Raw genomic sequence first — 14,228 nt, forward strand, 5'->3', positions numbered from 1 at the left:
CTCTTTGTTCACTCCTGAAGGAGTATTCACACGAAGGAGAAATCCGCCACCTTCCTCCGCGGAGCGTGCATCTAGTGAGACATACGTCATCCCTTCTGAACGCCTCATAGTGCCATCCTCTTCCTTCTTGGCCAACACGCGGAGGGTTCGTTCTGTCAGCACAAACGCTCCTTTGGTGGGCAGCAAAGCAGTTAGCTTTTTGCTGCTTTTAGCGATACTCTTTGGCCTCGTCTGGTCACAAGCCTTCACGCTCTTTTCAACATTTTGAAGGGAATCGCCTGCGCCATTACTGATGTTCCTGTTGTTGTAGTCCCACGTGAAATGGCAAAGTTAAGTGACGACTCCCTATTCGTTTCCATTTCTTTCGATGTGCAGTTCCCGGCGTTGTAGGTCACAACCAGAGATCTCTACTCGAAGACAGCCATCAAGGCATCGATATAAGAAAAAATTTCCAAATAAATGATAGCGCAGTTCCCGCAATTTGTGCCGTACACATTGGGTGAGTGACATCTTTGCTCAATGCATATATGCGCTCTGCAACTGCTGACATTAAAAACACTATCGGAACCTCACAGAATGGCTCATGTTTGTTGCCTGCTTCTTGCATTCGCTGACGGATGCGGGCCAGTAGTTCAACGAAGACGTCGTGGGGCACCCGAAAGAGTTTTCGATACTCGGCAGTGTTGCTTTCAAGAAGCTCTTTGTACGACTGGTTCTGTATCCTAAGTTCTTCGTTCTGCATCAAACCTTTCACCCAGCACCTTCTTTTAGCAAGTAGAATGTCGTCGCCGTTCGTTTCTAGTAGCACTGCTGCCATAACGACATATAGCTGCGTTGTACTCGAGAAAGTGACCGCTAAATCTGTATGGTAAGACTGATATCCTTCATGGCTCCCCGCCACTCCCCGCCGTCCGAGTGATTGCTAGAGCTGCGGATGAAATTTCGTGGGCTGTTGACGTCACGACATTCGTCTGTGGAGTTCTCCTTCGTATGAATACCCCTTGAAAGGATTAGAAATGAGGCTGTGGGCACCTAGTGGCCTGCGTTTAGCACTGGTGTGTCTGGGCTAGCTGAAGTCAACTATTACGGGCAGCGCTTCACATGTTCGATGTCGTAACATTGATGTCACCAATGTGATTTCTTAGATGTGCATCCTAGTTTAGAACTTAGTGCAGAAACTTTGATACAGAATGTACAAGAAATGAGTCCACAATTTTATGGTAGTGGCTGCTAGAAAACCGGAGCCTATCATATGGGCACTAAAAGAAAGACTGCTTTATTAGTTAGATGGGAGAAATGAGTTAGCACTCGGTACCATTGCAAAAGGTTTAATTTTTGGGGAATACCGAACTGTTCAAGGGGAGCACATTCAGTGACTGAACTTAGGTTCCAATGATGAGATGGGACCTTGAAGCTAAGTCTTGTTTTCATTCTAATCCAAAATATTTTCAGCAAAGATATCACCACACATGAAATCATACAAATATATATTGGCAAAAGTAGCATGCAAAAAATTCAAGCATCCCATTTTCTTTACATTCTGACTGTGCTTCAACTCTCCTTTTCAACAGTCTCTCCCAAATACCAGATAACGTTTCTGAGGGAAAGGAATGTCACTTTGAGAAGCTGTCTGCAGCTTCCAAATCTTGCTGCGACCAAACTCAACTGCCGTGGAAGTTCGGAATGCACCATAGTGGCTGGCTCAGAATTGTCAGTAACGTTAACCTTTGCAACTTCATCGTACTGGCACATTGTTTCCATTGAGACATCTAACGGCCTTTAAAACACAGCCAGACTCAAGCCCATCAACTCATTAAATGTCTCCAATCTGTCTGCAGCAAACCCAGAAAGGGCCAGACTTTTTAGCGTGGCGAATCTCGTGCAAAGTTAGCTTCACACCAAACTTGACCACCGCTCCTCAAGCTTAAGCAGCAGCGGTGGGTTTTTATGCTGGAGGTACCCTGAAGCGCCTGCGGCAGATCATGCCCAAAACATGTGTTCACCTAGTCTTGAGGATTCCCGCTTCACAGTTTCAATGAAGTGTTGCTTCCCTATGTCCTCCTTTTTTAGCTTCAGGTGGCAGATGAGCCTGGGGAAACAGAAGTACCGATTGATGTATACACGAGACCCTTTCGCATGAGAACGACAGTGGCGGCTAAATGTGAATTTAAGTAGAGATAAGATCACGGTAATAATCATAATAATAGTAATAATGTTGAGCCTGGTTACGCAAAATTTTGCCCAAACTCGTGACACCTCAGCGTGACATCCGCCAGTTCAGATCACTTTAATTTTGGCCTCTGATGACAGTACTGCAAAAACTTCAGGCAACTGGGTGTCTTGAGCATGTTCCATACAGATGAAAACCTCTTCCAACAAACAACTCACTATTTTGCTATAAAGGATACATGTTTTAAATACCTTAGCCCGCTCAGCGAAACGCCAGCTGCTAGGCGGAGACATCGCAGGAGGCTTCTTATTGAATTATACACTGGTCAGTCAAAATATTAAGACTACCCCTAAGCTGTGGGAATGAGCTTGCCAAGCTGACACGCCGTCCGCGTCATGTACCATCTGCCGACACGGATGGTGGCTGGTGGTGGCAGTATTAATCTTTGGGAGGCGTTCTTGTGGGCACCCCTGGGACCAGCGATTATTGTAGAGCATACCATGAAAACTGTCTACTATGTCAACATCAACGCCGACCAGTTCCACTCCTTCATGGCGTCTGTCTTGCCCCTTAGAACTGGAACCTTCCAACAGGATAACAATCGACGCGCCAAGGCCAGAACTGTGCTAAAGCGGTTCGAAGAGCCCAATGATTAATTCCAGTTTATCTTTTGTCGACCTAACTCACCAGACATCGATCCCATGGAGCACATCTGGGATGTGATGGGGCACCGGCTCAGAGATCACAAACCACTTCCTCGTAATCTACAGGAATTGCGCGACCTGTGCTTGGAAAACTGGTACAATCTTCCTCGGGCCACTTACCAAGGACTTAGGTGGGTGGTCATAATGCTTTGGCTTATCAGTGTAGTCCTAAGAGCTTCTGCCACCTTTGCACTTTAATAAAACTACTATAAAAAAACATTTCCGACAAATTGCCAAGTTTTTAAATGTGCCTACCATTTGCAAACTTTAGTCCACCTGCAAAAAGAACTGATATAAAATACTAAGAGGTTTCGACAAATCAAGACCACTGCTGAGAGAGGGGTTTATAGTAGATGACAGTAAACTTACGAAATTTAAAATTTTTCATGTCCAGATCTAACCAGTTCATGATATTAAACTAGTATATCATAAAAGAAAAGCACCCATCCATCCAAATGCTCGGACGGACAGAAAAAATTTTGGGGTTGGGAGGTTTCGTTGAAAAATGATAGCCGCTTACAACTAGTGATGGGACGAATCTTTATCCGAATCGCGATTCGGAGCCGAATCTGAAGGTTCGGAAAGATTCGGAAAAGTAGCCGAATCTCAAGCGATTCGGAAAAGTTTGAAGAGATTCAAAGCGCTGCCATGGTTGCCAAGTCACGTTGATGAGTGTTTCAACTTTTCGTGATATTAAATTCACTAAAGTCTACAAAGTGTGCAAAATAATATTGTAATAATGTAATACTGTAATACACTAATAAAAAAAAAAGTTCCCCTTTGTTTATATTATTTTGGATTTTTGTCGAGAACGGTAGCCAGACATCGCGGGAAAATTGGTTTCGGTTCCGGATTACGACCCAAATAGGCATGCTTGGTACACGCACGTGGAAATACAAGCGCATGTTTTCATCGCCGCAAGAGATCGATGCCGTACGTGCTGTTCGGTACAGACACATTTCGTGCCCATAACTACTGTCATAGTGGTGCACACCACACAAGTGGGTATGTTCGATTCGATTATCTCCAACGATCGCGAGTGTCCACTGAGGTATTGCCACCGGAACATTGGAAACAATCTCAAACTCCTGGTTAATGCTATGCTATTCCGAATAATGAAGTTGCGTTGGACACTCCTGTGTTGTGTTTCTATTTCATTGAATAAAGTTCACGTATACAAAACTTGCTGCTGAGAACGGAGAAACGACAGTGCGACGTTTTTCTTCACCACCGGTGCCGGTATGTGGTCGAAGTTGTGACGAGCAACATTCATCTCGCTCTCGTGCCTTACAGGTACAGAAATACGCAGCTCTAGAGAAGGAGACGAAACAGTTCCTTGCCTGAATATGTTTATTGTACGTTGAGCCACATTATGTATAATACCAGAGCGTTTCGGTACATTTTACCGATTACCGCGAAACTGCAAAGAAAACGAGACCGTGCATAGGTTAGGCCTATGTCAACCACACCGATCAGCTCAATTGGCTCAGCTCAGCTGGACCTGGCCGCGTGCCAGGGTTCAGAATGACAGTTTAGTACATACCATACGTTGAAATAAACAAGACGAAATCTGGCTATATGCAGTAACAGTACCTAAGAAAAGCATAACTGACCGCATTCGCGAGGTGTACAAGGTTCATGCTGCCGTCTGCAACCAGCGACAAATCTCCGAATCCGCCGAATATTCGTCGCGGGAAGTTAGGAAATTTCCGAATCTGTCCAAATCCGAATCTCCGGTGATTCGTCCCATCACTACTTACAACTTCCTGTAACACCAAATTAGAGCGCAGCTCTTGAGGAGGAGGAGGGAAGGGGTACTGAGGGGTCACGTGACCTCGTGGGGGTCACGAGACCTCACGGGGGTCACATGACCTCACGGGGATCACATGACCTCACGAGGTCACATGACCTCACAGGGGTCACGGGAACTCACCGGAATCATGTGACACCACGGTTACGCTGATGGCGACACCGCTCAAGCCGGAAACGGGTGCCCAAGAGCTGCGTTCTAAACGTTGGGGCTCCAATTCACGCTGTGGAGGGGGTTGGACAGCGAAGCTATGGTATCACCTGCAACGATGCCTACTCTACTAGAGACCTTTTTTTATGGCAAATGCCACCAGGTGGTGCTCCAACCTTTGACGTCCTAGAGAACTTTCGGTTTATAAAAAGAATGAACAAAGGCCACCTTAACACCGCTGCTTGAAATGTAGAGGAAAAATTTAACCACCACTTCCCCAGGTGAACGCCAAAAGAACGAAGGAGTGTGAGATCTGTAAAATGTTTCGGGTATTCTTGTAGGCCAACTTGCCCCTCCACCAAGATGCAATATTGTACAGCCAAAGGCCCTCGTTAAATCTCCAACTTTGTTGTCAGTGTAGCATTTATGCTTTCTAGCACTGGTGACATAAGCAAGCTCAACAGGCTTGCAAAGACAATGCAACCGGAAGTCGCTTGGGGCGCAAGTGGCAGTTCATGTTTGTAAACAGCAAAAGGGTCTTACCAAATGACTGACGAAAGAAAAGTAAATGAACTGTACCAAAAGATTTTTTATATATGAAAGTCTTCAAACGCTGACGTTGCACAGCAGCACAGCAGCTTGTGCAACAGCAATCTTTACCAAGAAATGCAAGCGGGGAGCGCTATGTGCTTCACACTGTCATCAGAAGCGCCTTATCATCAATTATCTGGTTTGGATGCTTGCATTGTGCCTGTTCTTTATTGAAATGAATGCTGTGCTGTATGTTGTATGGATGATGTATGCTCTTTTCACTTCAGTCACTGAAGTTTGTTTTTCCGAGAGGACGCCGACATGAAAATTCCGACCAATGAGTCATATAAAAAGCATCTCATGCTTTAAAAAATGTTTAACAACTCCTGCTCTAAGAGACGGCCTGAGGCCCTTTTCCTTTCTATCCTATCTTAAAGGCAAGACACTCGCCGTTTATGCAATGTGCCCCAAATTCAAATACAGAAGGACTTGCAAAGAAGGGGATATGACAAAATGCTGAAGGACACAGCACCATAGATTTTTTAAATTTAATTTGGCGGTTTTCACATTCTAAAAAAATTTGTTTATCTAGCTCATTTAGGCATCAGCACTTCCTCTGTATTTTACGACAGAAGGGACTCCACCTTGTAGGAGCCCCAATACATATTTGTGCAATAGTCACCATGTAGCCATCTGGCAAAGTTGAAATGTTGAACTATTGAATCCAACCGCATGCACAGTAGCCCAGACAAGGTCCTGCGTTGGGTGCACTAATGATCATGCATCACACCCTCTCCTCGCTGCCCTTTCCAATTTTTCTTCACCTCCTGACAAGCTGTTCATAAGACAAACATAAATAGCAGACCGCTCCTTCTTTGCTACTCAACTACCATGGAATAAAGCCGTTCCATCTGTTCTATCTCATCTATCCAGTTCATTGCACTGGGACAAACACAAGGGGAAGTGCCAAAATAACCACCAACACTTCATACACCTCACAAATAGCTTCTACCACATCGGAACGCAGACAAACTGCGCCACAAAGTTGAGCCAACTCACAGCTCGGCAAATCTGTATGATTCCGGATGAATGATGGTCATGTCCAGGGGATCAAACTCATCGGACACCTTCTTAGACTTCTGTTTCTGGGCCGGCACACTTGAACCATTCCTTTGAAACAAATGAAAGCAAACCTTATTTTCGTTTGTCACTGACTGCAACTGACAAGGATTGCTTTGACAGTTCTAATTCAAAATTTCAAATTCAAGACTTTTTTCAGATAAACTATTATTTGAAAATACTGCCAATCCCTTAGGGATTTTCGCAGGAAGGAGCACACAAAAGTAAGTAAGTACACACTCCTTCACATTTCATCACATCTACAACAAAAAATGCAAGTAAATTGTACAATAAACACTGGGATATAAATATAAACTATGAAAACAACTTCCATAAAAAATTAAAAAAAAAAAAAAAAACTAGCAAGGATTAGTTTGATAGGGGGTTCAGGCTGCAATTCTTCAGAAACAGCAGCCTTGACCACAGCATAAGGATAAAAAGAAAAGGTAAATACTTTCCACGATGCCAACTGCAAGAGAACTAAAACCACAAGAAAAAGAGCAAGATGCACAAATTACCGTACCTCAAAAATATAATGCAGACATGGATATACTGAGATGCAAGTTTCTAGCAGATCGAGTTCACAAAGAAATTTATTTTACAATTAGAATCTAACCCTCGCTTGCGGGCCATTTAATTTGTGCATGTGACTCTCCTGCCAGCTTGGCAGGAGAGTCAAAAAGAAGTTTATACTTTTAACCTAACATTGCTGCAACCTGCTTCTTCCAAGTGGTGGACAAAACCCAATACACGATTATGGACCACACAGTTTTTCTAAGGTCGGAAAGTGCCCATAAGGTAGGGAGCTGTTTCAAAGCTTCTATAGCAACCCATATGCATCATCGTCCCACCACACAGGCTGTTGAAAAACCAAATTCGAGCTGAGGCAGGCTCAAATTTGGCCATCTCATTCAACAATTTCACGCCACTGGAGAGCGAAATGTGCACGCTCAAAATAAAAAGTAGTACAGTTAAAGTTATTTTAATCCCACCCACGGTTTAGGACGTGTTCCAGACACATGCAACATAATGAAATTGATAACTGAGTGGCCAGTGATGAGCACAAACGACAGAACATTTTTCTGCAAGCAATTTCTCACCATGCAGCACCATCCAGAGTAAACTTTTTTAGCTGCTTGTCTGACACAAACAGAAGGCACCACTAGGAAGTAGGGGAACATGCACATGCACTCTGCGCTTCCGGTGTGGCCACAAGTGACCACCAATCAATCCCAGCAAACGTCTAGTTCTGTCTCCAAAACTCTTTTCTACAGACGCGTCTTTGACAAGTCCGCCCCCGTGCGCCGCCGCTGGTATCTGACCCCAGTATCTCTCGGTGCATTGCAGTGTGGGACACTCTCCCCATTTCAATGTGCTTTAGAAATAGCTGCTGAGCCGGGGATTTAGGAAATGCAAATGGCATTTTGAGAATCAAATTTCAAGAAAGGTCTAGACTACACTGACGTATATATTGAACGCCAGATAAGTTACAAAAATTACAGGAGGACACTTAAGACTGCTAACGTGTAGGAAAGCGAAAGCATTAAAGTCCTGCGGGTTAAACGTTTTCGAGTAATGATTATACATGTTTTAAAGTTTAGGACAATGTATAGGATGACGTACAGGCGAGGGCGAAAAGGGAAAGAAAAGAGAAGGAATTCTTTCCAGGCAGAAAGATATTTTGGCAAATGTATATAGAAAGAGACAGAGAGACGAAGAAATGAAGACAAGTCAAGATCAATTGTCCCGGCGGGATATCCCGCGCCGAAGGAAAGGAACGGTGGGATAGGAGAAAAGAATCGAGGCAACAAAGAAATGGAATGATGGGGGTGACACACACACACACACACAAAAAGGGGTGCCCACGCTTTCTGGTCACTCCAATCGTGCAATCACCCTTTGGTGGCCCTCGCAGTCTTGGGAAAGATCTTGATAAAGCCGGCACACTGCTCGAAAGCCTTGTTGCCCAGGCGCTTGACGCTCAGCAGTTGCTGCCGGTTCTTGAAGGGGCCGTGGGTCTCGCGCCACTCCACAATGTTCTTGGCCGTTCCCGTATTCAGACCCGACACTTTCCTGAAGCGAGGAGACGAGAGAGTGGCCAGAATAAACTACACGTATGCAAATACCTACGATTGCCAACGGGAAAAATGAGGCATCTCTTTCGGATGCCCGGCCATCAGCACGAGCTTCTTGTCTTCCGCCGTGCGTTGGCCACATGTGTGCGCCCAAAGCTAGCAAGACGCCCAAGTGTTATTGAAGAAATGAAACTCGCAATGCAGGTGGGACATCTGAAAGACCTCCCTGTTCTTATCCTATCGGCAACTCCAGCATCAAAACTGAGGGCTAAGGGCACTTTTTTCGGCCATTTCTGCGCCAACCCAAATCGCTAAGAGGCAATTAAGATTCTTTGTGTTGCCTTGCATCGTTTCTACTAAAATGCAAAACGACAGTGGCAAAAGCCTTTGAGGCAGGTACCTGAGGATCGTTTCAGGACACACGTTGATGTCGACGCCGACGAAGCTCACGCATTCCACCACGACTCCCTCCAGGGCATTCTTGAGGACACTCTCCGAAATGTCATGCTGCAACGATTAATGACGCACTGTCGAGCTGCTCATGTCGTTTGTCGGAATCAATATGGACACAGAAATGCACCACCTTTCCTCGTCCAAAATAATTATTTTTCCTTTTTTCTGCACAGTTATTTGTTTAGCATTGATATGTGCTCACTCAGGCAAAATTTGAAATTTAGCATAAACATACATTGTCAAATACGTCCGAATATGTGCGAACGAAGCATTTAGAGGGCTTTTTTTCTGTGAAAATGCTCACTGTAAGCCTGCACGCATGGTTAGCTTTCAATTCATCTGACCCTCGCTGAAACGTGCATCAGCTGCTCGTGTGTGACCAATGCATAAACAAAAACGATTGAGACCAGCTCAAATTCTTTTTCTAATCAAATTGATTGATGTCACCATTGTCACAAATCGATAAAAACAAACCCTTAAAAATATATGACATGGTGCTCCGACACAACGCGACATTTGTCTATTTTGCTGTACGACATCACAACCATTTGCGATACCTAATCCACCATCTCAACACAGCTACACTGCAACAGCCTCAACATATGCCAGTGCTTTTTTTCTGAAAGAGAGGAACCTCTGCCTAGAGGACGATACAGAGCATGCACTTATGTTGGTGCAAGTGCCCACCATCTCTTCTTTCTAAATGTACCAATTCGCGTGGCTAGCCAGTGTGTGTCCCCAAAAACCCACTGTTTTGTTGGACTAGTCTGAGAGGTTCAAGACTAACTTCTCTCTATGCTCAGTAAAGTGTTTTGCTACCAGAGTGCATCTAATAAAAAAGAAGGCAGTAAAACGTGCAAAAAAATTGGCACGTTTTACTGCCCTCAAGAGCTAAAATTTTTATTGAAGATGTATGTTGGTGGTGGATCTTACTTTGTCAAATTTCAAGGCATAGCTCTGCTCCTGTGAGAAGTTAGGACACCCTATACATTTTCATGGCAGTCTCTGACATGAACAACCGAGTCGTCCAACAATCTCCAGATCCAAGGAACTAGCAAAGAGCAGACCAGAGTGTAACTTCTTTATAACATATCCCCAATATCTGCTAGACTACACAGAATATTGAGCAAGTGTCTCTTCCAAATTTAGAGATTATGTATATAACTGAAATAAGGAGGGGGTCCTTACTGGATTCGGGAATGATATTCAAGATGGAGTCCACAAAAATATTAAATTTTTATAAAATGGGAGGGGGCGCTCACACAAAGCCCTCCTCCTCCTCCTCCGCCTCCCCCCCCAAAATTTCCTATTTCGCCGGAACACCTCCCCCCCCCCCCCACCCCCCCGCCGAAACAAAATCCTGGTTACGTGCCTAGCGGTAGTAGTTTCCACCAGTGCACTAGCACCGGTAGAAACTACCAGTGCTGGTTCAGTAGTAGTTTTACAGTCACCCTTGCTCGAAATCTGATACTTTCTCAGTACTGCAAAACAACTTAAATTTTAAAATCAATAAAAAAAAAAACCAAGATATTTACCGTGCTGAAAGTCAGTCAAAATGTCAACTTTTTCCAGTTATTACCAAAGCGCTCTTTTCACCGTTAACATAAATCCAATAAAACAGATATTTAAAATATCATGCTTTTGGTAATGCCTACGTACGCCTACCTATGCGGTACTTTATTTGACACACTTGCGAATAATTCCAGTCACTTTGGTGGCTAAGGGGCAAAGAGCCGGCCAACGGATCCCCAGTTGGCGGGTTCGAATCCTGGCTGTAAAAAGCTGGGGAAGATGCACTAATGCAGTCTGTGCAGGCGAGTTATACGGTCAAAGGCACATAATGTAGGGGCTAGTCATCACAATGAGTCAGATAATTAACTAAAGTGTGTTATCTTTTTTTAGTAAGTGAAAATAAATTTAACATATGAGTCTAATTAGAAACTTGCACAGCGTAATCGAAAACCGCTAAATCGGTCAATATTACATGGTAAGGGCGGGGACGTGCTAAAGTTTCCACTCGTACAACAGGGGCAATGCTGGCGGTTCGAAAACGCAGATATAAAGATTAATGTCCACGTTTTTGGACTACCAGCCTGTTGTACGAGTGGAAACTTTCACATTAATTGATTCAGTGAGATGAAAATCACCGAGTTCCTAATTAAAACCACATGTCTATTTTCAATAACTAGAAAATTAAGTAACAAAATTTAGTTAATTATCCGATCATGATGATTAGCCCCTCACAGTATGTCCCTCTGGCCATTTAACTCGCCTGTACAGACCACGTTAGTGTACCTCTCACAGCTTTTTAAAAATAAATCTGTTCCAATTAAAATTACACACCCTGCATATATGTATTATAAGTTGTTTTTATATTGCTGTATACAATGATTATATATACTTGTGTTTAAGATGACATGGCACATATTTATTTTTTGTGTCTGCAAAGTGCTATATTAAAATTTGATTTGTGTTTCCTTGTGTAACCTGCCGGGGCCCAAAGAATGCTCGCAGAATTTCAAATAAATAAAGTGATGCAGGCTTATTAGGGAGAAGACACCATGCCGTGTAACCGAGCCTTTCGTTTCATATAAAAATACCACTATGTTGTTTAAATTAATTCTCAGTACTTTGTTAAGGCATGCCGGATGCCCTTTGTTCGTTTGGCACGTAAATTCTCAAACTTGACCATGTTACTTATTAATCATTCCTTCCAAAGTAAAACCACATCAACTCTCTAGACACTTCCTGAGCACCATGCATGCTAGGCAACCTTTGGTCCTAGTCATTAAACAAAATATTAAAACGAATCAAAGCCAATCTCCTTGATGGGCTTCGGCTGTTTTCTACATTTTCCATTTCACAATATTTACAGCCCGTAAGAGATTCCAAAGCACTAGCCTGGACTACATTTGAGAAGTATCAAACTCACAAAAGTTGTTTACAGTATGTGCTTGTTTGTAACGTCTTTCTGATGTTAAAGATTTTACTTGAAAATATCAAGTGTTTCCCAGACGTAAACAAATCTTCCAAGTCCAAGCTAACTCCAGCAGCAGCTTGCATTGTCCATACCTGATACATGCCAACCCCCAGGTGCTTCGGCTCCACCTTGACATACTCCAGGAGAGGGTCCTGCAGTCTCCGAGCTATGCCCACTGCCAAAGAAATGTGGAGGAACAGCACTCAACCCGATGGGAACAAAACTCTCACGTATGCTCGCAGAGTGGCGAGGATCTGGCGACATTCACTTTAATGCTGAAGGAAAGTTCAAATAGGAATGGCTGCTATGAGCCATAAGCGCAACAAGCGGGGAAAATGTACCAACCGGGAGAATATCAGCAGATTCATGCTGTATGTAGTTGCATTCAACAAGTAGAACGTTAAGGGCTACACAGCAAAAGATGAACAGGCAAAGTGTCAGCATATCATTTCTGCTCACTTTTAGAATGTCAACTGACCATTATGTTCAAAAGCACTGACACGTCAAAATAATATATTTTTTTTATTATACGAAAAGACTGCGAGCGATGCCTGGACATTACCTTAAAATTCAAAGCTTGGAAACACAGTATTTGTGAAGTAAAAAAACAATTTGCAAAAGCCGACTTTGAAGTTGTCGTGCGATCAGTGCCAGTGCAGTGACGTCAAAGATTGAGTCGTCCTGTAACTCAAGTTTCTCTCCCCCCTCCAAACCATCCGAACCGGAAGTGTCGCACTCTTCCGCATCCCGCAATTAACTGCGCTTCTCCGTGCGTGCCGCCTATCGTTGTGGGCAGATGACGCTTCACTTTTGAATCTGAAGTTCTTAGGAGGTCTGTGGATGTTTATACAGCCTGAACTTAGTCTGACTCAACAAGCGACTTGCCTCTCAGCTGTAGATGAGAAATTTAGCCAGTGCAGTGCAACTACTAGCCAGGGGTGTTTAACATGCATCTCGCAGTAGTCAAACACGACCGCACACCGATGCAATGCACATCCAGATCAAAACGGGCAGGGATGAAGATTGAACCCAGGATCAATGGGATCTGCAGCGAGAGCTTTCACTCCACGTGCTCCGAGCCCAAACGGCCACCAAACCGCCTTTTAAATCACTGAAGGGGCCTTTCAGCGATCTCAAATTTTTTAGAACGGTGTGAGGCCGAAGAGGACGCACAGTGGACTTTTGTGAGCGACGGGAGGGGCCACGTCGTACTGGTGCTAGTGAAAAAGGCTGCACCGGCAGAGTCCCAGCCGAAAGTATGGTGCACAGGCACCAAACCCAGTTGTTCCGACCGTTTGACGATTTCCTTTTTGAAGTCTGAGAGATCGTCGGGCACCAAAAAGAGAACTTTGTCAGGTTTCCCAACTCCCCGATCATCCTCAGTGTTACACAAGCCAAGCGCCACCATGCTTTCCGTGAGAGGATAAAAAGTCGGGAGACGACATCATCTCCGGACTCAGATTTTCAATATTTCAAAAGAAGAGGCGTAGTCTGTTTCCAATTGCGTTAAAAAACATGTTTTACGAATGCCATTATTAAACATTATAGAAAGGTCGCTTACAAAGCTTATAAATTTTATAATCGATTACGTCACAAATAAAAAGAAGCAAGGAGGTGAGAAGAGAGAAAAACGGCAAACATAACAAGGCGTGCACGCACAGGTAGGGAAAATTTTATATCGCACACGGGTGTTTTGAATTATTGTTCATATGAAACACTCCAAACATCCCCTTGAAAATCACATGTAATAGTATAGGGGCGTTGTCTTTTTGTATCCAACTTTCATGGCGGGGACACTCGATATAGTGAACGAAGCCCAGCCGCTTGTTGCTTTTCCCGCGATCCGATTGCGCCGGTGGCGAGCACGGTTTCGGTGCTTGGCTGGCAGACCGCCAAGCCAGCATACACGCCAGAAGATATGCAGTGAAAGAGCTCTTGTAAAAAAAGACACAATGAACCTCAAAAAAAAATAAAGTGGAGGATGGCAAAAGCAAGGGGAAGAGCATGTGCACACACGTAGGGAGAGCAGGCAGTGCCTGCTGGTGGAATGATAGCCTGCACCCTTTCTCTAAATACTGCTGATGCTGCAAGACTCCCTAGCCCCAAAATAAAATAAGCAAAAAAGAAAGTCTTCGGCAAGTCAAGCGTGTCGACAACAACAGTTGTACAATCGCACTTTAAACACCTTGTCTCTGTTTACCTTTTCCCATTATCGCTTTGCCCGTTTTTCTTTTTT

At 44.0% G+C, this 14,228-nt stretch overlaps 2 protein-coding genes across 3 annotated transcripts in view; one reads left to right on the top strand and one right to left on the bottom strand.

The window, feature by feature from the left end:
• LOC120835975 overlaps positions 1-14,228 on the top strand; it is a 387,414-nt gene that overhangs the window by 85,658 nt on the left and 287,528 nt on the right. The gene's annotated exons all lie outside the window — the stretch shown is intronic.
• LOC8035331 (S1 RNA-binding domain-containing protein 1) overlaps positions 1-14,228 on the bottom strand; it is a 70,636-nt gene that overhangs the window by 1,432 nt on the left and 54,976 nt on the right. Inside the window, exons 14-18 of one of the 2 annotated variants that reach the window (XM_029992299.4) lie at positions 12,085-12,167; positions 8,960-9,066; positions 8,381-8,557; positions 6,425-6,535; positions 2,004-2,089 (exon numbers count right to left, since the gene is read on the bottom strand). In XM_029992299.4, coding sequence (XP_029848159.2) covers positions 2,004-2,089; positions 6,425-6,535; positions 8,381-8,557; positions 8,960-9,066; positions 12,085-12,167 — 564 coding nt within the window. Of the gene's footprint in view, positions 1-2,003; positions 2,090-6,424; positions 6,536-8,330; positions 8,558-8,959; positions 9,067-12,084; positions 12,168-14,228 lie in introns of those variants that run through there. The other variant, XM_029992301.4, reaches the window with a different exon arrangement.

The sequence above is a fragment of the Ixodes scapularis genome, unplaced genomic scaffold, assembly GCF_016920785.2.
Source record: "Ixodes scapularis isolate PalLabHiFi unplaced genomic scaffold, ASM1692078v2 PGA_scaffold2__306_contigs__length_199485367, whole genome shotgun sequence".
Classification (NCBI taxonomy): domain Eukaryota; kingdom Metazoa; phylum Arthropoda; class Arachnida; order Ixodida; family Ixodidae; genus Ixodes; species Ixodes scapularis.